Source organism: Esox lucius, chromosome 24, assembly GCF_011004845.1.
Source record: "Esox lucius isolate fEsoLuc1 chromosome 24, fEsoLuc1.pri, whole genome shotgun sequence".
In the NCBI taxonomy this organism is placed as follows: domain Eukaryota; kingdom Metazoa; phylum Chordata; class Actinopteri; order Esociformes; family Esocidae; genus Esox; species Esox lucius.
The window spans coordinates 22,134,218-22,159,443 of NC_047592.1; the positions used below are offsets into that span (position 1 = coordinate 22,134,218).

The window sequence follows — 25,226 nt, forward strand, 5'->3', positions numbered from 1 at the left end:
ATTAAAATTCCAATAGTATTATAGAGGAGGTTTGACAGCCCTACTCTGTTGTGTACCTGAGCATGAGACGTTGCTACTGTTAGCTGTATCTGGGACGTTGTTGTGGCTGGAACTGGGAGACAGCAACACATTGAACACGGTGCATTCTTTCAAAGTCCTGCCATGTGGATGTAAATGCTTAATCATACTGGAAGTGCTTCCTCCCTTGCACAAAACATATTTGTGCAGCTAAGCCAAACTTTTAAGTGTTTGCTGTGGTCACCCATGGTCCAGGATGTAGACAGAAGCTTGTCTGCTTGTTGACATTAGGTCTGCCATCCATGTAGCAGGTGCTGGCAGATAAATGCAACTTTTATGAACTCTAAAATGTGTCACTGAAATAAAAATGTAAGGAACCGAAGCAGAATCGAAATGCATGTGTCTTTTTGATTGCATGGAAATTTGGAACGGGTTCCAATACCCTACCCTTGTTATATGACCTTATGTTACAGGCAAGTTAAAATATAACATAACTGAATTGATATTGCATTTAAAAAAAATATTAAACCGCCCTTGGTTGTCACAATCTCATGTTTTATTGCAAAAATGTCAATTTCATACAGTCACAACCACCAATTTGTGTAGACTATTATAAGATTTAAAAAAATATACTGAAATGTTTTAATTGTGTAAAAGATATGTCATCAGTTTGGAAGAAGAAAAAAGCATAAAGTTCAGCAGTATTGCTGTCTTCAAATACACCATAGTGGATTTGAACATGAATTTCAGAGCTGATAATAAAAGTTAAAGATGATTGAAAACTGTAAGCCAGTCATGGTTTGAAAGTAACATCGCTCGTACTGGAGTTATTAAATCTCTTATATTTCTTGTTCCACATATTTTGAAATCATCTCAACACAGCATAGTCTCAGTTGTCCCAGTAATAGTCTTCTAGGACTTTGGAATTAATGCAATGATGTCACTCAGTTCCATCAGGCTCTCCTGTAGCTGATCAGCTGTCTGTCTGATCGTCTGGATGAACTTCATGGTCTCTGATTTGACCTCAGGCTTGGGTTCAGCTACTGGATCTTCACCTTCAGGGTTCAGCCCTGTGGTCGAGTCAGTGTCCATCACTTCTAAACGACTGGTATCAACAGACTGCCTGTTCGCCTTTGCCTGTCGGATGTTGTGGATCTCTTTGGCATCCACGGCGATGAAGTACAGATCCACTGCTACAAAAAAAGCTGAGAAAACTCCTGTTGCCACTTCTGCCACACGCACTGCCCTGGCAGTTTGGGCTACAACCCTGCCAATATTGGCCACTTGGACCAATCGGACAAGCTCTGGAATGGCCCCTAGGCCCCTCCCAATTCTTGCTCCAACCCTTGACAGATTCTCAGAAGTGGAGTTGTCACTTCCTGTGTCAAAGGAGACACTTGCCCTCAGTGTCTCCAACCCCTCAGCGATGACTTGTATAGATGTCACCAAAGACTTAATCTTCTCCTGGAACTCGATGATGATGTTCTTGATGGCTTTTCGGTCTGTAGACTGATTGACCATGTTGGTTATGTTGGATACTCCGGCTGTGGCTCCACCAGCGACAGCCACCCCAACACCGACCCCAGTGACGATCAGGGAGGCGCCCAGAGTGAAGGGAGCTAGGATGAGTCCCACTATGGAGGTGATTCCTCCAGCGGCCCCAATAACACCTCCTGCCAGACTGCCTATGGTGGTGCCCTGGTGCACACGCTCCAAGCCGTCTGCCAACGCTCTCAGGTTGTCCAGATTAGTCTGGAGTTTCTTCAAAGTTTTCTCACTCTACAAATGAATTCAGACTGATCATTTAATTTAATTAATTATGAATGAATGAACAAAAGAACAAACTAATGAACATATACATTATGCAATGTTGTCTTCTATTGCAAACCTTTTTTGTGAGGAAACTAATAATGAAGGGAGTTGCCAGGATCTCTCCAGCTAAAGGTCTAATGGATGGGTCTTGATGGAAGATGTAACAAAGCAAGGCACGGAGCTCAGGTAAGAAGCTCTCTGGGAGAGATGGGTAAACACCATCTAATATTTTGGAGGTGAGCTTGATTGTGCTCTCTGCTGTGAACTGTAAGGAAAGAATTGTTACCATTACACAGATTTTTGCATTATCAAGTGGTAAACAAAACATTAAGATGGAAGTAGAACTTACTGCAGACTGCAGCATGCACAGTTCATACAGCACACACCCCAGGGACCATATATCACTGTAATATTACACAAATATTTCAAAATTGTGTAGGCCATATATCACTCCAAAGAGGGTCAAATACATTAATATGTCAATACTGTATAGGCCATATATCTGATGCTCTCTGGCTAAAAATATTATGACATATTCCAACATGAGGTCAAATGACTGTTCATTTTGCAAAAACTGACACCAATCAAACATGACACCAATCATTCAAAATCTAAAGACTTTTTCCTGACAATTTTATGTCACGGTAAGATTCTTTTCATTCGTGTTTAGCTAGCTAATATCAACCTTTTCCTAAATAGCAATGGATGGAGGTAGGGACTTCACAAAATTCTCGTTATCATTAAACACCTACAGTGTACCCAGGGCCTGAAGAGGATGGAAGATAATGTTCAACTCTATGCTTGATAGAAATTTGTGGAATCAAACATTTGTGGAAGAAAACCAATGTACTGTCACCACAAAAATACACAGTTTCATTGACATAGACATGACAATTTAATTGACCTAGATTTTATTTGCGGGGACAATCCTACTTTTTTATATGGCGTGTACCACAATGTATAACCACAATGTATCATGAGTAAATAATATTATTCATAAAAAATATTAGTTATTTATGAAACATTGATTGTATGGATTAATCAGTTGGCATTGTGATCCTCTTGAATATGGCCAAAAAATTTGGGCCGAACATACAATGATCAACCATAACATTATTACCACCTGCCTAAAAAAATTGCAGTGTGGCCCCCAAGGATCAGACTTGTTTGTCCAGCACATCCCACAGATGCTCAATTGTATTGAGATATGGGGAATTTGAAGGCCAATTTAACACCTTGAACTCGTTGTTGTGTTCTTTAAACCATTCCTGGACCAATTTTGCATTGTGGCAGGGTACATTATCCTGCTGAATGAGACCATCAGGGAATACCGTTGCCATGAAAGGGTGCACATGGTCATGGTCAACAATGCTCAGGTAGGTGGTACATGTCAAAGTAACATCCACATGAATGGCAGCTCTCCCAGCAGGACATTGCCCAAAGCATCACATTGCCTCTGCCGGCATGCCTTCATCCCATTGTGCATCCTGGTTCATGTGTTCTCCAAGTAAGCAACGCACACGCACCTGGCCATCCACGTAATGTAAAAGAAAACGTGATTTGATCAGACCAGGCCACTTTCTTCCATTGCTCCGTGGTCCAGTTCTGATGCTCACGTGCCCATTGTAGGCCCTTTCGGCAGTGGACAGGGGTCAGCATGGGCAACCTGACTGGTGTTCAGCTACTCAGCCCCATACGCAACAAACTGCGATGCATTGTATGGTCACCTTTCTATCAGTACCAGCATTAAGTTTTTCAGCAATTTCAGCTACAGTAGTTCGTCTGTTGGATCGGACCACATCAGCCACCCTTCGCTTCCCACTTGCATTCAATGAGCCTTGACTGCCCATGACCCTGTCGCCTTTTCCTTCCTTGGACCACTTTTGATTGGTACTGACCACTGCAGACCGGGAACACCCCACAAGGGCTGCAGTTTAGGAGATGCTCTGACCCAGTCGTCTAGCCATCACAATTTGGCCCTTGTCAAAGTCACTCAGACCCTTACACTTTTTACATTTTTCTTGCTTATAACACATCAACTTTGAGGACAGCATGTTCATGTGCTCCCTAATATATCCCACCCACTGACAGGTGCCATGATAAGAAGATTATCAGTGCTATTCACTTCACGTGTCAGTGGTCATGATGTTATAAATGATTGGTACATTATCATACGGTTGCAGCTTGCTGTTGATATATCAAATTACCTTTTGGTGTTATATGTTTCACCTTTCAGAATCTCTGGACCTAAATATGCCAATGCTCCATTCTCTGAAGATCTTTCAACACTGGTAGAAAAGAAACACAACAGTTAATCGTCTAAACAGAATAAAACTCTGCTGTACTAGAATATATTTTTACAATAAATTATTATCAAAAAATACCTTACTTTTTAATGACTCTTCCAAAATTTCCCAAACAAATTGTCCCAAATCTAGTGAGGAATATATTCTGTTGTCAAAAAAGAAATGTTACTGAAAACAACATGAAACCCAACACTTTATATCACATTAAATAGTTATATGTCATGGAGCTTCGCCCCCTAGAGGGGCTTTAGCTCCTAGTGATTTACCCTGGCCGCATCTGCGGCCATACTTGAAAACTCGTTATGCAAGATGCATCAGCCAATCAGGGCACGCCTGCCCCTATACAGGACCTGTGAGCCCAGAGAACACCCTCCCCCTTTATTCAGCAAACGCATGCTGAGTGTCTACTGATTACTCTGAGAATTTGTTTACGATGAAGAAGTTTTTCGCCTGGGAGAACCGGATTACTACCTCTCTGAGAGGCCTGCTATACGCATCTCCTTCAGCTCCTGGGTAAAATGTAGCCATTGCAGAGGGATCCTGGTCTGCTCCGGCTTCCGCCAGAGCTGCTATTAAGTCCTACACCCCCTTCACCATGGTCTACGGTAGGCAGACTCCCATCAGCTCGGCCATCCCTCCTCTAGAGACCGAGTTGGCCGCGCATTTCCTGCCTTCCTGGGGCTGGTTGGGGAAGACGCCTGCCTTGCCTTCCACCAAGGATCACTACACGGGATAAAGTTTACGTCCTGGGATCACTGGCCTTGGCCGCAGCGAACAACGTTGCTCTCCTTGCGTCGGCGGCCTCCCATATTTTATATCGTTCTCCTAGTTCGTCGTCACGTAACTTCGAAGAGGTAGTGGGTAATCTAAAGGCTATCCTCCACCTTAAGCAGGCCCAGACAGTCTGCACCGGACGCACAGGGGCTTCTTCCGTGGTCGATGCAGCTCCAAGTTTTTCTTCTGATTTTTCTCATCCCTTTCTCTCCCTGCCCTCCTTGGGCCGTGTCTCTTCGTCTCTGGTCCAGCTCGCCGGCGGTAAGGGCAGAGAGGGAATTCAAATGTTTCCTGACCAACGTCCCCCAACTTCATGCTCTTCCTCTCTCAGAGCATTATTGGGAGTGGTGTCATTACTGTACCATGTCAGCCATCTCCGTCCTTCGTACACAAGGCTATCAACAGCTCTTTTCGGTCGAGGACTATCGATTTACAGGCCTTCTTACCTCCTCCACATGTCTGTGAGGAGGACGAGAGGCTCCACTGCCTGTGTCCGGTACGCACTCTCATGCTTTACGTAGAGCACACCAGGTCTGTCAGACTGATTCCCCAGCTTTTTATTTGCTATTTGGATTCCCGGTTGGGTCGTCCGCTTTCTAAGCAGCATCTCCCCCACTGGCTTTGTGACTGCATCACTTTGACCTACTTTGGCGTCTGGTTCTGTTGTTCCGGAGGATCTCCGTGCTGCCTCCTCTGCCCTTTTCCACGGGTCAGAGTGGATGCCATTTGCGTGGTCGTCGCTTTCGGCATTCATATTATGTTTTTTTTGTAACCCCATGCCCCTCATCTCGTTATGTGTGGTGCATGAGTGTTTTTTGTAGTGCTTATGTGGAACGGATACGTTTCCCTTTCGCTTGAGCTCAACATCCTTTCTCCCTGGGGTGAGCTATGTGTTCACGGGCCTGCTCTGAAGAGGGATTCCATCAATAACGCATTACGATCATCCCTTTCTGACATTTTCAGCAATCGGGGATGTTTCATCTTGGGGTTTTAGGGTTCTACTGGACCCTGTGAGCCTTACTGGTGGTCCGGCAGGGAGTACATCCTTGGCTCGCTCGCTCCGCGGTGAACCACTAGGAGCTAAAGCCCCTCTAGGGGGCGGAGCTCCACGACATATAACGTTAGTTACCGGGAATATAACTCTGGTTATTGAGTGGAGTGGAGCGGAGCCCCCTAGACCTGTTGCCCTGCCGTCCCACGTGTTATGCTGAATAAACTTCGGAGGATGTTCTCTGGGCTCACGGGTCCTATATAGGGGCAGGCGTGCCCTGATTGGCTGTTGCATCTTGCATAATTAGTTTTAGGTAACTAACGTTCATTGTCATGTCTAAAGGCTGAATTCAAGATTATTTTCTTTTTTCAAAAATAAAATGTAACACAATTCCCCAGGCCATTAGTGGTTCACAAACCTCTCTTCAGAAACACCTACTGAATTAGCAATTTGTTGTTATTCAGAAATGGTTAACTGTATGGCATAAGCTATTACCGCTATACAAGGGTTAAGACCACACTGGGCGAAAACCCTAAAAATACAGATATATACAAGGCTATATTTTCCGGAATTTAGTAAAAAGACCACAAAATACAGAGTGAATAAGCTCCAACCACAACTGTCATTTACTTCATGTCATGAGAAAATCCGAAATCCTTTTTGGCACCACATAAGCTTGTATGAAATTCTGAATCATTATGTTCCCTTGACACGGTGATTACTCCTGGACATATCAGACTACCTCAAGCACGTGAACCTGCCATCCTATTCATTGAATATCTAATCCCCAAAACCCTGAAAATTTGTACATATAAAATGTTTCACATTCCCAAATTTGAAAAAAGAGACCACAAAATATGGATTTAACATGACTGTTATTGATTTCTTATCATGGCACATTTCAGAATCTGTATTTTCATATTAAGCACTCTTGTCGATATGGGCTAAAATGTCCCTAATGTACAGTAAAATCTTGAATTCGGAAGGTAAAAAAACATTCTTCTTCCACTCTATCTGGGGATAAGATATACCCAATGCATGTACGGTATGACATTAGGAAAATTTACAGCCTATGACCGGATTCGGATCATGTCATCTACTTGAAGAATCAGGTTTCCCTATAACTAATATTAAAGGAATGTATTATATTTGGAGAGTATGCTGCTAAGGAAATAGCATATGTCATGTCTTGTCCATAGCCTACATAATAATTGACTATAATTTGAACGAGGGAATAAAACATTTAATTAATTGAGATTAATAAAACAATCCACAAAAAATAACCATATGCATGCACCTGAAGTGATCTTTGAATGAAAAAAACGGTTGACTGTGATCATTGGTTCGATATTTATTTATTTGAACAGCAAAGGAAATATCAACATTAGACTTACACTTGTAAACATAAACTATAATTGTCTGAAAACATTCAACCATCCTGACAAACTCATTCATTTCAAAACGAATTATCCATTAATATTGGGTCTATGTCTCAATTTCGTCTCCCACAGACAAATACCTCTTGTGGGAAGGTTGGCTTGGTGGTTCTTTAGTTCTCCCTCTCACTCTGGTTTGGCTGGACATGGGATCCTTTCCCTCGGTTATCACCCAGTACCTGAAATAATTAGGAATTAGTATAAATATGCTCAAAGTAACTGCTTTAACCACGTCAAACATTCAGTCAGGAGTACAACGTAACAACTCATCAAAAACATCAAGAGCTTAAGTGATAGTGTTTGCATATAAGTATAACACGTGTTTTCTAAAAACAAGAAACCTGGCAAGCCTAGTTCAGCCAGAAGGCAATAGAACGTTTTTATCATGCCTGCCCTCTCAAGATTCTTACCTAGGTCGCCCACGTGAAAGGCTGTGTCTTTAACCACAACACCACAGAGGTGACCAGGTGTCAGTATAGCAAATTGACATATAATGTTTGCCCCTATTTATCATGAGTTGAACTCAAAGATTTAAGACTTTCTCTATGCACACAAAGGCCTATTTCTCTCGAATATTGTTCACAAATCTGTCTAAATCTGTGTTAGTGAGCACTTTTCCTTTGCCGAGATAATCCATCCACCTCACAGGTGTGGCATATCATGATGCTGATTAGACAGCATGATTATTGCACATGTGTGCCATAGGCTAGCCACAATTAAAGGCCACTCTAAAATGTGCAGTTTCACTGTATTTGGGGGTCCAGGGGGGGTCCGGGGGGGGTCCGAAAACTAGTCAGTATCTGATGTGACCACCATTTGCCTCATGCAGTGCAACACATCTCCTTCGCATAGAGTTGATCAGGTTGTTGATTGTGGCCTGAGGAATGTTGGTCCACTCCTCTTCAATGGCTGTGCGAAGTTGCTGGATATTGGCAGGACCTGGATCATGCAGGACCTGGATCACGTCCATAACACACACCTGCACATACCCTAACCCCACCGCCAACATGGGCCACTCGATCCACAATGTTGACATCAGCAAACCACTCACCCACACGACGTCATACACGCTGTCTGCCATCTCCACTGTACAGTGAAAACACGGAATTCATCCGTAAAGAGAACACCTCTCCAAAGTGCCAGACGCCACCAAATGTGAGCATTTGCCCACTCAAGTCGGTTACGACGATGAACTGCAGTTAGGTCGAGACCCCGATGAGGACGACGAGCATGCAGATGAGCTTCCCTGAGACGGTTTCTGACAGTTTGTTTGCAGAAATCCTTTGGTTATGCAAACCGATTGTTGCAGCAGCTGTCCGGGTGGCTAGTCTCAGACGATCTTGGAGGTGAAGATGCTGGAGGTGGAGGTCCTGGGCTGGTGTGGTTACATGTGGTCTGCGGTTGTGAGGCCAGTTGGATGTACTGTCAAATTCTCTGAAATGCCTTTGGAGACGGTTTATGGTAGACAAATTAACATTAAATACACAGGCAACAGCTCTGGTGGACATTCCTGCAGTCAGCATTCCAATTGCACGCTCCCTCAAAACTTGTGAAATCTGTGGCATTGTGCTATGTGATGAAACTGCACATTTTAGAGTAGCCTTTTATTGTGGCCAGCCTAAGGCACACCTGTGCAATAATCATGCTGTCTAATCAACATCTTGATATGCCGCACCTGTGAGGTGGATGGATTATCTCGGCAAAGGAGAAGTGTTCAATAACACAGATTTAGACAGATTTGTGAACAATATTTTAGGGATATAGGCCTTTTGTGTACATAGAGAAAGTCTTAGATCTTTGAGTTCAGCTCATGATAAATGGGGGCAAAAACAAAAGTGTTGCATTTATAATTTTGTTCAGTGTAGTTAATCTAGTCTGTCAATGTAGTCTGTCATTTTATGTTGAATGTTCGTTCCAGTGTTGTTCTTGTCTGTAATTTTTTTACATACTAGATTGTTAACTATATGGCCTTATACATTTCAATGACGGCTTTTATTGTGATAATGAAAAATCTGAGTGCTGCCAGAATTGGCCTTGTTTGGCCATCGCTGCAGTAAACAGTTTCATTTTAGGCTTCTCGTAGCTACAGAAGGTTGCAGCCAGTGAAGTTTTTGTCTATTCTGAACAAATCCTCTTTTACCTCTGGCCGTTTTAACAGGTATTTAGTGAATGACATTGAGTATCAATACACGATAACTGAATTTTGGCAAGTGAAAAGACGAGAGAATGGTGTAGGCAGCAAAGTGTTTGTCTATCCTATTACATAGCAACAAAATGTTATATCCAGCATAGTTTTTGTCTGTACTGAACCTCAGGCATAATCTATGTTGTTGTTTGGTTTATTATGTGTATTCATGTGTACTGTATATTGCAGTCGGTGACTCTTGTTGAGTGTCCTTTGTTTAAGTTTTTTATGAATAAGCACATCATGAGCCTGTATAATCCAGAGTCAAATTTCTCATATGTGTACACATACCTGGCGAATAAAGCTGATTGTTACAGGAGTCAAACGTGGGACCTGTTGTTCTGCAGCCCGCGTCTCTAACCACTACACTATTTAACAAAGGGTAGTCAGCCACTGAGTCAGTCCGTCAGGGACCGACGGACTGACTCAGTAACAGATATTCCCTCTTCTAGGTCTTGCCAAAAACAGGACAGTGTATTAACATAGTCTACTCAATGTATATCTGTGCCTGTATTCAAACGTGACATAATTAACCCTATCTAAAAAGTATGCCAATTCTTACATACCAGTCACCTGGACCCACTCTCCACTGGAGCTCTCCAAGGTTTCTGACGACTTGCCTTACCGATGCCTGGGGTTGGAATGATACAAAAATATGTTACCAATGTGAATGCAAACCATCTATTTTAGGCCATTGCCTTAGCCGTTAAATATGTATAACAGAGAGTTGCAGCTTACACAGCTCCAGCGGCAGTTGCATGCTTCCATTTATTGACATGCATCTTCGATTTTATCTTGTTGATGGATTCTCTAATGTCTTTGATGGCGCCCTCCATTTCGCCTATTTTTCTACAAAATCAAATTAACCAAACATAAAAAGTTACTAAATGTAATGCAATGTTGGCTGAAAAAGGGCAACATTTTTGTAAATGTACCACAGCCTCAATAGTAGAAAGGGCTAGCCTAGCCAAGTAATACAGTACTGTAACACACTGAGCTAGATAGCATAACATCATATTTACAACTTTAACATGCCAGAGCTCAGAGGTTGATGCTAACATTGCCTAATCTTTGTGTAATAACCTACATAAAACATTTAATTTGGGCTTGGATGCATGGATTTGCAGTGAGTAGGCACTTCATTTATTTTAATGTTAGGTAGCTTTCTAACTTACTTCCAAGTGGCCTCCAGCGTAATCTTTGGTGGGCTTGGGCTCGGGATCTGCCGCAGTCACAGTGGTAAAATGTGAGTCGATGCTCAGAGCTACTGGGGCCTGAGCATTGAATGGTAGTCCTACGTCTTTGTTGGTGGTGCCTGCTTGTTGGCATCTCTCTTCGGTCAGGAGACCACTGATGACCCCTGGATCCTCATTTGGTCAAAAAATGTCTAGCCTGGCGATAACATGGAAGACCAAATGGTCCATAGTTAATAGATAATGACGCCGGTTTTCTTTTAATGAAGTGAGGAAAATGGAACTGTGGTGGTAAGACTACTATCAGCAAGATGTGTGTAATTTAAAGGAATGGATTGTGTGATTGCATCCAGGACAGCACCCTTTACAACAATTGGCACACTATGTAAATACAGAACAAGCTGTGAAAAATATAATTGGTGTTTATTAGCTTGATCACACAACAAAAATAGCATATGTATTTACCCATGCTCTGTGGGCAAACATATTCTTCAGTATTTAGGGTTCTTTGTTATTAAATGTTGCGTAATGAGTACTATGCAAACTAGCTGGCTGCACAGGCTTCATATTTAATACAATGGAACTGTAGATATTGCATGTCTGCCTGACACTAACTTTAGTAGCCTTGTTACTCTGTGATTCAGAGGCACATTTTTATCTGCAGTCTTTCTTTTATTTGTTATTGTTTGTGTTGTTCAGATGTGCCTCAATCTACTGTATTGTGTCCCAAATGTATACACAACGGTGTTTCTGCAGTCCTAACCCTTGCACTGGTTGGTGTGAAAACAATTACCTTGAATCTAATCTACAGGCTGTCGTCAGTCAATTGTATAAAATTAGAGGAGAGGTCCACATCTGTCCAGAGGGTGATTCATTTGATCTTGTATGTACCGTTACATGGATTTTGTGATTGGATTGTGATCACTATGTTGAAACAAATACATTTTGGACCATTATGGATTTTCTGTCTCCTGGAGCTATTTGCGCAACCTTGCATTTTTAGACTACACCGTAGTGGCTACTGCACCTTGTATGTACATTCTGCAAATGCTAATTATGTCATCTATACTGTTGGAGGAGGATATAAGCTTGAAGCTTGAAATGCATAATCAGAACAATCTGTCATGATGCTACTTTCCTAGTCTCTGTACTCATTCTCTGTCAGTATTGTGATGGTTGTTCCCTGTGGTGCCAAGTAATTAAACTTGAAATAATCAACTGTTATACCAGACTCTGAGGAGTTATTTTTTTATTTATTTTTTTATAAATCGCAAACATTTTCCATCTTCCTCCATTTGACACCCCAGATGGGACTTCAATATCTTCACGACGACGGTGTTTGCTTTTCAACCCTCTCCAGCTGACTGAACTGGGCACATCATAAATAGGTAAGTGAAACCTGCTTGACAAAACTCGCAATATGTTTGTATCAGTCTGTTAGAGGGGTGAATTGTTGTGCACCGGAGCCGGGAGTGATGAAGTCTGATTTATTACATGTAAAAGTCTGATTTAATTACATGTAAAAGTCTGATTTATTACATGTAAAATAACAGTTGATTGTTGATGGTACATGTTTTACTGTTGTTGCATTGAATTGATGTTATGTACTAAAGAAAAATATAGAAAATCCTTCAATAAGAAGTTAAAGAACAAAAAAAGAGATGTAACGGACTGCTGTGATAAATACTTGATCTTTAAGAGAACTCCTGAACAGTATAGTACAACCAGTACGAGCTAGGTTCCCAAGATGGAATAACTAATTTGGCACTCCCGAGACCTCATTCACACCTAAAAGTGAGGGAGCTATTTGACCGGTTATCAACTTGCCGCTGGGGGCTTAGAGTCCCCCTCTGCAGAGGTGGTTAGAGTCCCCTTGCAGGCGATTAGACAGGTGTGGTGGACGCAACCTAATTGGGTCACATTACTCCCCTTGGTGGGATGCAATAGCAGTGGTTGACGAATCCCTATATGCCAAGCATAGACTGGTCCTAAAAATAAGAAACCTTATGTTGAGGATCCCCAATAAAGTTAGGTTTGGGAACAAAAAATCTCTACACTGTATACAGAAGTATGAATGGTCGACATTGAATGAGTGTTTGTGTGTGAGCGAGTGAGCAAAGAATTTTGTGTGTGCACGGTTGGAGACTGGATGTGTGTGAGAATGAGAATATGTGCTCAATAAAACAGAGTGATTGGGTTGCGTTCCTTACTATCGCACACACCACACTTGTGTTCTCTATTTTTGGTATGTAATGATCTGTGTTCTGATGAATATTATAGCAAAAGGTGTATGTGAATAATTATTATAAATATAAACCATTCAGGGCTTGTAATGGTAAAGCTGGACAATTAAATTACGTCACGGCTCTCTATTCTTCTTTAGCACCACCTGTTGGCTATTGGAAGGAGGTTCAGCATAGACGACAAATACATTGAATATAATAGTGTGCAATATTGAGTATGTGCTATATTTTTCTGTAAAACTTTTCTGCAAAGTCTTCTGTAATCTTCAAATAAACACCAGCGTGGCAATTGCCATACTTACACCATATGTGCTGGTTAATTCTCATGCAGCACAAATAATTTTTTCTATGGTTTGTCGTAACATATTTAACATACTTTTTAGTTTTATGAGAAAAAAAGGATAATGTTTCTCTTTTGGGGTGTTTAAAAAAAATAAGGTAATTTCTACGATTTATCACAATTAGTCCAAGCCTGTACAGTCTTTGTCACTAGCTCTCTTGTCTAGGCCATTTAATTGAACAAAACATTTAACAGGGTAGAAGTGGTACCAGGTCCATACGCTTAACTCTCCTGGTACACGTATGACTCTACAGGTTGGAAACTTTATAGAAGCTATAACTTGCTAGAAGCTTACATCTTGCCATTATCAAATGCCCCGCGCATTAAGGTGGTAATGACAGGGTGTCGGTAGGTAACTCCATGGCAGACAAATCGACGAAGGAGGCTGCTCAGATGCCTCTTATTGCTGCTGTAACTACTAAACATGTCAATCTGTGTCCATGTTACACTGTTGACCACATCCATCACCTGCAGACCTGTGTCGCCGAGGCTGACAAACAAACCTGGGTGACATCCGGCTGTGCAGCTGGTACCGACGGGATCTTTAGACACCTGTCCAGTAAACCCGTTGCACCAGTCTCACTTCTGCCCAGTCTTTCCGAGTGGCTCATAGAGTGGCTCATAGAGTGTGCCACACGGGAAAGGGGGGAATTATAGCTAATATAGGTAAACTTTAATTTGCTCCAGGACTTCAAAAAACATGTCAAAAAATGTACGCAACATACAGAAAACAGTTGAAGTCAGACGTTTACATGCAGTTTAATTGCAAGAAAACAACCTCAGCAACATTCTCAGAATTTAAATAAGTGTAAAAGATATGTTATATACTTGTCATGTTTGTGACCTTTGACTGCTTTGTTGATTGTGTCCTTTAGTATCCAGTAAAATGTGCACCTCCAAATTGACTCAAGTTATTAGCCATGAAATAATTTTCTGGAATTTACCATGCTGTTTAACGGCACAGTCAACTTAGTGTATCTAAACTTCTGAATTGTGATATAGTGAATTATAAGTGAAATAATCTGTTTCTAAACAATTGTTGGAAAACTACTTGTCCAATGCAAAGTAGATGTCCTAAAAGACTTGCCAAAGTTTAACATGAAATCTGGGAAGTGGTTGAAAAATGAGTTCACTTCAACCTACGTGCATGTAAACCTCTGATGTTACCTGTATGTGTATTTAGACATCTCAAGAGAATTCATTTTAACTAAATATAATACCTTGCAAAAGTGCTCTGTATTTTATTTGCAGACTTTGGTTTTTAGATAATTTTAATTGTATTTTGTAATTGTTGCCAAGCTTTTGGGTAATTTTAGAGTACAAGTTACTAGTTCTAAATAATATTTTGCGAAACACATTGACCTAAACTGTTAGCCGGATTTTGTCATACCAATTATCCTCAGTTGACCTCAGAGTGGATAGAGTTACCGTGCTAACTTCTCAAACCTCTATTATAGCATAGGATTCTGATTAATGTAATCAAGAGAGTAATGATAAGTTGACCAGTTGAATCATGTGTCACATTTGTGGAGTAGATTAAATACATGGAAAACCTGGGGGTCACCAATGAGAAGGGTTGAGAACCACATGACAGCCCAGTGTGGGGCCTAGGATGGTCCAGGGGACTAGACCCACTGCAGCATGGTTTGAATTCAGCCCACCCTGTATCATTCTGATGTCATAAAAACATACTGAATTTTCTTTTTTTGAAGATGGAGGTTTACCTGTGGTCTCAGGTCTCTGTGAAGAAGACCCTTGTCGTGGACTATGCTTAACGGCCATACAGATCTCAACAAGCCAGTCCATGATCTGGGAAGAAATACAGTTAATGACTTTGGTTTAACATGGAGTAACATAGTTTGGATGCAGTGTTATAAATGAAAATGGCTGTGTTCCAGGCTGACTAGCTGCAGAAGAACTTGTCATATTTAATAAAACACCAGGTAAAATGAACATATCAGCCTGGTTTTACATTGATGAACCAATGTAAAACCAGACAGCACAGTTGATGACTTGACATGCAACCTATTATGCAAACAACATCAGTAAAAACAGTCAGCCAGGAACACAATTAATATGATATTAATCTGAAATACCTGTTCTTCTGAGAAAGGAATCCAGTCTCCATCCCTGTCTCTTATCTTCTGTGACAGATCTCCACCCTCACAATGGTCCATAACTACATAGTAACTATTACCATCTGCAAAAATGCATATCTTTCATGAAAATTATGTTTTTAAATGCAGACTATATATATTTTTTATCCGTGGAAAACAATCCAACATAATTCTCAAAATTGAAAAAATGATCTACATATATTAGTTACCTTGAAAAGAGTTCTTATAACTTGCATATATGAGGGTGATTTATTTCCAATAGAGGTCCTATCTCAGAGAATATCTTTTCAGCATCAGTGGTCTGTTGAAGCAAAAAAAACAACACAATAGTACATACATAAATACTAGACTTTACAGATATTATATTTTACATATTTCTTTCTCCCTTTAAATCAAGGGGGGTGTTATATTTGATACCAATTACCTTTTGACTGCACACCTTATGTATGTAATTGATGATAAGCTTACAAATCAAAAGGTGTCAAATCAAAAGGCGTCAATTGATTTGTAACAACAAATGAAATGTCACTTCATTTTAAATCACTATATAGTTTATATATAAGTATAACCTAAAGTATGGCAGAGGAACATGTTATTTACATGGAGCAGGCACACCAGTGCCAAAGTCCTAGAGGTCACACTTTAGAAAGTTCCTAATCAGGTAGAAGTAGAGTATTAGTATTAAGATGAAGCATTTAATGAACCTGAAAGCATGATTTAAACCCAAACTATGCCACTTAACATGACCCCTCTCTTTCATCTGGTCATCTTAATGTATTTTTTACTCTGATAATTCAGTTAATCTGATCTAACACAGCAATGGTTGACTGTTCACAGCTAGCTCGATCAATCAAAACACTAAATTAATGTTTTTTGGCAAAATATAATTGCTATTGTAATTCAAAACTGTACATTGTTTTAATACCGTGGGGAGAACAAGAAATTGATACACTGACGATTTTGCATGTTTTCCTACATACAAAGCATGTAGAAAATCACACTGTATGATTTTTAAAAAATTAATTTGCATTTTATAGCATGACATACATTGACCTAAAGGATTATTAGGAACACCATTATAATACAGTGTTTGACCCCCTTCGCTTTCAGAACTGCCTTAATTTTATGTGGCATTGATTCAACAAGGTGCTGAAAGCATTCTTTAGAAATGTTGGCCATATTGATAGGATAGCATCTTGCAGTTGATGGAGATTTGTGGGATGCACATCCAGGGCACGAAGCTCCCGTTCCACCACATCCCAAAGATGCTCTATTGGGGGTAGTCAGAGTTTTTGAGATATGAAAATGTTGATGGTGCATTGGTGATGTGCAGACTACAATGTCGCCATAAATGTTTCCTGCCAAAACGTTTCCTGCCAAAACGTTTTGTAATCGGGAAATCGAGACCTGTGAATTGTACCACTTTTTTATTACATTACGAGACTACGATGGGATCTGTTGCTTAAACTGTTTGCGAGGAACTTCTGAATATTTATCAAACATCAAACTAGTTTTCCCATGTTTCATATCAGTTCCCACTTACCTCAAGATTAATTTCTTTAATAACAAATGAGTCACCATCTTTGTCAGTAGCAATGACACCATTCTCCATCTCCTTCTGGATAGTGTATCCTTTCTTCTCAAGGACACTTTGGGTTTTTCCCATTGTTGTTTTTCACTGGAAAATGTAGTTTTTTTTTAAATGATGTTATATTTCAACAGTAGGCTATAATATTTATTATAATATATAATAAAAAGGGGAGTTTTTATTGAATAACAAGTTATACAACTATAATGGAACTAGAAACATTTTGTGAAATGTGAAAATGCTATGATTTTAAATGTAGACATACATAATACTTAACATTGTTCATAAAACATAGCATTTAGCTTACCTTAACTTGCCCTGACTTCAAGCAAAAAAGATCTCTTCCTGTATGAGCCTGATTGTCACACACAAAGACACCCCTGTGTTAGATAAGCACACTTGCGTCTCACTTGAGAAATGATGGATCAATATTGAAACAATGACAAACTGGATAAGGTAAACCGCCTTCATGCAAACAGAGCTTTAGAATTGTTCCACTATCCTACACAAATGTGAAAGTGAAAGCTTCACGTATGTCTGCTTGAAATAGCCAACCCACAGAGAGGCACCAATTGCAGCCACGCAGACTCTGCTAGCTGAAAATAACTCTTCTTCTAAGGATACATTTGAACAAGTGTGAGCTTTTGCCCATCTTTTAGAATTATTATATGATATCCCTATAAGAAATACACACTGCCTCCACCGTGTTTACAGATGATGTGGTAGGCTTTGGATCATGAGCCGTTCCAAGCCCTCTTCATTCTTTTTCTTCCCATCATTCTTACAGTTTTGTCTTAGTTTCATCTGTCCAAAGAATGATTTGCTCCTTGTAGGGAACTCTCTTTTTGCTCTTGTGAAGTCTCCTTATGGTAGACTTGGTATAAATGCCTACCTCCTCGAGAGTGTTCTTCGCTTGGTTGAATGTTGTGAAGGTTTTTATTTTACCATGGAAAGGATCCAATGATCTTCTACCACGCTTGTCTTTCGTGGGCATCCAGGTATTTTTGTGTTGCAGAGCTCACCAGTCTTTCTATCTCAGAATGTACCAAACTGTTTATTGTGTTTTTTTGCAGCCTAAGGATGGCCTGTAATAGCCCACACCTGTCCAGGAAACAGCTTTTGGGTCAACTGTCCAATTATTTTTGATCCCCTAAAAAAGAGGGGTCTGACTAAACCCATCCTCCAATTTTTATGTGAATACCCTCAATTTAAAGCTGAGAAAATGCACTTATTCAATATTAGCCAATATTCATTATTTAACTGGACCTTGAATATATTTTGGTAAACAGCCAAAATAACCAAACCTTTGTCAGTGTCCAAATATTTCCAGACCTAACTGTATGTATCATATTGCAACAAAACCATATTTAATAAGAATAGTTTCTCCAAAATCTGTGGTCGTTTGCAGATGTCTTGAATTAAAATGATAATATTCTCAGCTATAATGATTTTAAGCTAAAACACAACTTCCCTTGCCACCCAAGCAGTATTGTACAGTCTTAAATGCTATTCCTCTCCCTGCCTACCTTCTTTATGCATAGAAGACTGTTGCTTACTAGACAAAATATGTAACAATATGATTTTCCCCGCCTTCCACGTCTCCTGTGTGAAACCTGTTCTCCTCAGTCCCCTGTTGCCTCCTCTTCGTCCTCCCACTCCTCGGATGATCAACGGGGGTCCGGCCTACACAGTGCGCAGCATCATGGACTCCCGACGGTGGGGTCGGGGATTCCAGTATGGTAGAAGTATTGAGTATTATAGATACATATGATTGTAATATACTTATGAATGGTACATGCAAAGCAGTGGCGGCTGGTGAAAGGCTCACTGTCTTCTTAGGATCTTGTAAGGTCAGAAAAAGTCTAGCCAGTAAAATATCAACACAAATCAAGTTTTTGCAGTTTAATAATAATAGAAAAAGCATAATTGAAAAAAATTATTGAGCTATGAATACCTTTTCTTTGGTTCTTGTAAGGTTACAAGTAAGGGTGAAAACAAACAGTAAAATTTTTGACCGTTTATTTTAAGCATTAGTTAAGCATTCATGGACAAGTTAATGGAATTTTTTTAAGTAAAAAAAAAAAATCTATATTACTGAATCCATCACATCTAAATGACAGTTATCAACAGACTTCCTGATCGCCTTTGGCTGTCGGATGTTGTGGATTTATTTGGCATTTATGGCGATGAAGAACACAAACTGCAAAAAGAAAATTCATGTTGCCACTTCTGCCACACGCACAGCCCTGGTGGTTTGGCCTGTAACATTGCCGATGTTGGCCACTTGGCCACTTGGACCCAACACATGCTCCAGCCCTTGACAGATTCTCAGCAGTGGAGTAGTTACTTCCTGCTTCAAAGGACCCACTCACACTCAGCGTCTCCAAACCCTCAGTGAGGTCTTTAAGAGATACCACCACAGAGTTCAGCTTCTCCTAGAACTCCTTGATGATGTTCTTGATGGCTTGTTGGTCTGTAGACTGATTGACCATGTTGGTTATGTTGGATATTCTGGCTGTGGCTCCACAAGTGACAGCCACCCCAACACCGAACCCAGTAATGATCAGGGATGTGCCCAGAATGAAGGGTGAGCCCCACTGTAGAGGTGATTCCTCCCAATAACACCTCCTGTCAGACTGCCTATGGTGGTGCCCTGGTGCACATGCTCCAAGCCGTCAGTCAGCACTCTCAGCTTGGAGTTTCTTCACAGTTTTCTCATTCTACAAACAAATTAATTCAGACTGATAATTTCGTTTTCTGAATTATGAATTAAAAAAATTATTAACAAATATCATGTAATGTTGTTGAAGGCCTTCAGCATGCACTGGGACGGTTTGCAGCTGAGTGTGAAGCGGTGGGGATGAGAATCAGTACCTCCAAATTCGAGGCCATGGTCCTCAATCGGAAAAGGGTGGCTTGCCCACTTCAGGTTGGTGGAGAGTGCCAGCCTCAAGTGGAGGAGTTTAAGTATCTAGGGGTCTTGTTCACGAGTGAGGGAAAGATGGAACGGGAGATTGACAGACGGATCGGTGCAGCTTCTGCAGTAATGCGGTCGATGTATCGGTCTGTCGTGGTGAAGAAAGAGCTGAGGCGCAAGGCGAAGCTCTCGATGTACCAGTCAATCTACGTTCCTACTCTCTCCTATGGTCATGAGCTTTGGGTCATGACCGAAAGGACAAGATACCGGATACAGGTGGCCGAAATGAGCTTTCTCCGCAGGGTGGCTGGGCGCCTTTTTTGTGAGGAAAGTAATAATGAAGTGTTTCGCCAGGATTTCTCCAGTTGAAGGCCTAATGGATGGGTCTTGTTGGAAGGTGTCAAACAGCAGGTCGTGGAGCTCAGTGAGTAGCTCTCTGGGAGAGATGGGTAATATTTTGTGGATGAGGTTGACTGTGCTCTCCACAGTGATCTTTAAAGAACCTGCTACTATTACACAGCTGGCCAACACTGAGATGGAAGTAACTTACTGTAGACGGAAGTATGCAAAACCATATCATGACCATATCACTGCAAAGAGGGTGAAATACATGAATATGTCAATGTTTTGTAGGCCATATATCTGATGTGTCTTGTGCAAGAAATTGCACGAATCATACAAATTCAAAAGAAAATTTTCAGGAAAAGGATTTAATGGTTAAGTTGTTTTCGTTTATGGTTAGCTAGTAAAAATCTACCTTTTCCTAAATAGCAATGGATTTTAGTAATATCCCCAATCAGTTCTTGATCACAGAGAAGGTTGACTACATTTAAAACATCCAACTGGATGATTTTTGGCAGATGCTTCCTCAAAGGTAATTTGAATTTAAAAAAGCTATTCAGCAAGACAAAAGAATTGGAAAGAAAAGCTTTGAGTGAGGAAGGGTTAAATTCTGACTTTACTGGCAGAGAGATACAGTGAAAGGAAACAGGCTCCTTGGGGCAGGGCTCAACTTGTGCAAAGCTAGAAAAAAAAACTTCAGCAATGAGAAGCAAAGAAGAGCAAAGCCATAAGGATTGCACCATAGAGGAATGGAATAAGGTCACTTTCTCTGATGAGTAAAATGTTCAGCTTTTCCCAACACCTGGTCGTCTAATGGTTAGAATCAGGCAGATTGGTCTTTTTGAAGGACACATGAATCAAGTCAAGTACAAGATTATCCTGGAAGAACACCTGCTTCCTTCTGCTCTGACAACTCTGGGAATTGGGTTTTCCAGCAGGACAATGCTCCATGCCACCCAGTCAGGTCAATCAAGGTGTGGCTGCACAGGCTTTATCTTTAATATGATGGTAGATACTGCTAGTCTGCCAGCAACTAACTTTAGTAGGCTTCTAATTTGTATGATATAGCATCACATTTCTGTCCAGGGTCTTTTATTGATTATTGCTTATGTAGTTTCAGATGTACCACGGTGTGCCTATCAATACACAAGCACCCTACTGCATTCCTAAGCATGCTTTTTCACACTGGTGGGGGGGCAGTAGAGATTGAGTACCTAAGTTCAGTCAACCAACATTTGCTGGCACAGAGGTGTCTAAAAAACTGTCCAAATCTTTGTTTAAAGGTGCTACTGTTACAATTTAGCAACCTGTGCATGTGGAGTGCCAAAATGTTTCCTTCAAACAAAGTTAATTAAACAAAGTAGATTTTTACTTTGAGATGAGCCACATAGAGGAGGCAGAGCTGGAAAACCAAAATCCGGGGAGTCCACAGTCACCAGTGTGTCTCCTATTGAACAGATGACAGAAGTTTAGTCAACCAACATTTGCTGTCACAGAGGTGTCTAAAAAACTGTCCAAATCTTTTGATAATGTTGCTTAGAGCTTAAATCGGGCCACAAATAAAGCCCGACCCTACCAGAGCCCGAGCACGTTGTGTCCGAGCCCGGCCCAACACGTTTACTGTGATTATGAGCCTGAGCCCGATTTAAACCGACCTTTTTTAATATGTGGGCGGTTATAACCAGGGGCTCGGCAGAAGTTTTTATCGCAGCTGCTGTGCTAGATCATTTAGGCTACAGGGGGGAGCTGCACAGTTATATAGCCTATATTATATAAATATCCTTCTATTAATAAATGAGCAAAAATTGGCAACTCAATATTTAATATTGAATTATTTTAATTATCACAATTAAAGTTTTAATTTTATTAAATTGAACAAGCACAACATTCAGCATTTAATCAAATATTCTTAAAGATTCATTATTATTAGTAATGTTGTTACTTCAACATATCGTTATTTCAACATAATATCTGTTGTGAGCAACAAGCAAGATGTGCATTTGTAAATTCGGTGACAGCAGCGTGTTACGAGTTTCACTTTCAAATGGTGTAACTGTCTAGTTCACGTGCAATACAGTGACCGCTGCGTGCCGGCGACTGCATGTCATGATTATATTGTCTGCTATATTGCTTTTTATGTATTAAATCCAGGCAATTAGTTGTATTAAACTGAAGGTACAATTTTAAACGAAATTCTAAACGAACTAAACGAAAATTCACAACTAAACGAAATTCACTTTAAAGAAACGTTTTCTTTAAAACAAAACTTAACAAACTTGAAACTAAATGTGCTTATTTAATGTCTAAAACACGTAGCCTACCTACTACAGACTATTTTTGAACAAATTGCTGCACATTCATTTAATTCTGAATATTGCACATGTAAGTTGAAAAGCATTTGTTTGTGCATAGTAAAACATATCTATAACATTCATCAAGTTCATAATTGTGCTTGCATTTATTAATTATTAACTTAATGAATAATGCGACAAGGAAGAAGCATGTAAACTGCGTTATTTGTTTATTCAGAAATAATTAAATGGATCTGAAATTCCGAATAAAGAAACGTAAAAAAATTTAAAATAAACCGTGAACAATGATGAACACAGAAAAGTATGTCCTAAGACTAGGCCTACTACTTTAATATAATTAAACAATGTTTTAGAACATACAATATTTTTTAAACAAAATACATATTTGTAAAGCCTATTATAAAATGTAGGCCAAAATGCAACAACGCTGCTCCATTCTGGTAGCCTCCTCCTGCCTGTGAGCATGTAGATGAAGTGTGATAAATGGATTAGGCCAAGGCTGTCTGCTATATATAAATGTAATCATTATATACCATATTAATCACAAAGCTATAGCCTACTTACATGGTTCTACATGTTGTCATGCAAGAACAAGATGGCGTTCACAGTTTCTGGTTTAAGAGCGGTCCGCCTCTGCTCTATCGTTTGGCCAGCTGCACTGAACACCCGCTCGCTGCTGCTGCTGCTTGCTGGAATGCAGAGGATGGATCTTGCCAGCCTGGTTAGTTTTGGGTACACCACTCCGTTCACTTTCCAACATTTCAGTAGGTCCCGGTCGTCATTCATGGCATGCTTCTGTGAATTGTACATGGTCACTTAATCCTCATCTGGTTCGTTATCATCGTCTTGGTTCTCCCACTCGGCAAATTCGCAGTCTCTCCTGGGCCTGGCTGCTGGTGGTGTGAAGCCAGTACTGCTCATTGCACTGTCAGCCGCCGCAGCATCTTCCTCCACAGGCAAGAGTAGGGTGCAAACGTGGGCATGTACTTCAGCTATCTGTACGGGAGACATCATCCTCAATTTGTTGAATTTGGGCCAGAGGAAAAGAGCAACTTTGTGCAGCATGTTCACCTTGATTTTTGCACTATGAACTCGGCATGTCTCTGGCGCACAAATGCTTGCTGCGGTGAGTCGTTTGGAGAGGGCTGGCAATGTTTCTTCAGTCTCTCAAACCAGAGTCAGACCAGGTTTACGGTTGCATATTTGTCGCCCTCCAACTCTCTCTCTGGGCATTATAGAATGGCTCCACAAATTTGAACAGAAAGCTCAATAAGTCCGGTGCAATATTTTCGATGCGCTCATCCTCACCGCGGCTCTCCAGTTTTTCCCGTAGCTAGGAGTATATGTCTCGCACTGACTTGAGTGTGAGGAACACTGTGCTGAATCGCGTCTCCCCCATCTGTAGCGCTCTCTTTGACAATTGCGCAACCAGGCCAGATTGTTTTAGATATCTTACCAGTCCTTTCGCAGCAGATATGGTATCTCCTATATCCGGCGCGTTTTCGGACAGTGCGTCGGCATGCAGACCGTGGCGAAGGACAGTATTAATTAGGTGATCGAGACAAGAAAGCCTCCTATATGGTTCCAGGGCTTTAATTATGTTGCTGCCTTCATCTATTTCCCACACTATTCGGCTGAGGGAGCTAGGGTCAAGGCCAAATTTGTTGACCAGCAAGCCTCGCGTCTGATATTTTTTTCCCGTTTTAGCATCCTCCACGGGAAACATTGCGGTGGTGAGAGTTTTACCAACTAAATTACAGTCGTCGTGATATAATGGCACGTTATTGCGATGTAACTTATCATTTTGTAGTCATCAGTCCACATATCTGTGCTCATCGCTACGTCTCCATTCTAGCATCTTTGAGCGTCTGTGCCAGAACTTCCCTCCTCTCATCTGTTTTTTCTATGCAAGCCTTGGAAACGGTGCTATGGTGAGGCAGAATGGACTGGGCCGATACACGACCATATGTAGCACCAACATTGATTAATTATTGATTTAGCTGCTAGAAGCCCTGGCCACTTACAACGTAAAATGGCCTTATGTCCCTGCAGCAAAACTCAACACATTTCTTTGTGATGGCTTGCCTCGCCCTCAGGGGAAGTAACAAAAGAGGACATTGAGGGCTGAAGCTGACTACTATCATCATTTCTGTCATGGCAAGCCTGCTTCATGTGTCTGTTCATCGTCGAAGTCCCCGTTTTTTTGCTGTCATAGGAGAGCAGCTTGCTGCATTTTATACACGAGATAAAGCCAACACATATGTTGTCACTCCCCACAACTAGTTTAAAATGTTTCCATACCTCAGATTTTCCTCCAAACTTGCTCAAAGTTAATTCTCCTGTTTTAACTTTTTTCTTTGCTTCTTCAAGCTCCATGTTGCACTTAAGCTACAGAATAGTACAGCAAGCACAGCAGGTGTGATGCGCCCGACCCGACCCAGCCCTAGGACAGTGGCAGGAAATATCGGGCTCGGTCAGAGAATCTAAGCTCTAATGTTGCTACTGTTAAAATTTTGCAACCTGTGCATGTGGAGTGCTAAAATGTTTCCTTCAAACAAAGTTAATTAAACAAAGTAGATTTTTACATTGAGATGAGCCACACAAAGGAGGCAGAGCTGGAAAACCAAAATCTGGGGAGTCCACTGTCACCAG

At 40.9% G+C, this 25,226-nt stretch overlaps 1 protein-coding gene and 1 long non-coding RNA gene across 3 annotated transcripts; both read right to left on the reverse strand.

Moving 5' to 3' along the window:
• Nucleotides 1-655: 655 nt before the first annotated feature.
• On the reverse strand, nt 656-15,053 carry LOC117593877 (apolipoprotein L3-like). Its single transcript, XM_034290390.1, has 6 exons — nt 15,023-15,053; nt 4,220-4,281; nt 4,038-4,118; nt 2,180-2,234; nt 1,907-2,095; nt 656-1,797 (listed from the first exon to the last, which is right to left on the reverse strand). The coding sequence occupies exons 4-6, from the start codon at nt 2,192-2,194 to the stop codon at nt 931-933; spliced, it is 1,071 nt and encodes a 356-aa protein (XP_034146281.1). The 5' UTR covers nt 2,195-2,234; nt 4,038-4,118; nt 4,220-4,281; nt 15,023-15,053; the 3' UTR covers nt 656-930.
• Nucleotides 6,922-11,258, reverse strand: LOC105007131. 2 transcript variants are annotated; one of them, XR_002196037.2, is made up of 4 exons: nt 10,698-11,258; nt 10,261-10,371; nt 10,089-10,153; nt 6,922-7,516 (listed from the first exon to the last, which is right to left on the reverse strand). It is a non-coding gene; the product is annotated as an uncharacterized LOC105007131 (long non-coding RNA). The 2 variants fall into 2 exon arrangements; XR_001197911.3 differs by having other exon boundaries at nt 10,261-11,253.
• Nucleotides 15,054-25,226: the final 10,173 nt, after the last annotated feature.

Bases quoted from the DNA above. Each gene is read 5' to 3' on its own strand.
- LOC117593877 (XM_034290390.1), bottom strand. The intron at 1,798-1,906 runs GTTTGCAATAGA...ATTCATTTGTAG, and splicing joins TTAGTTTCCTCACAAAAAAG to AGTGAGAAAACTTTGAAGAA.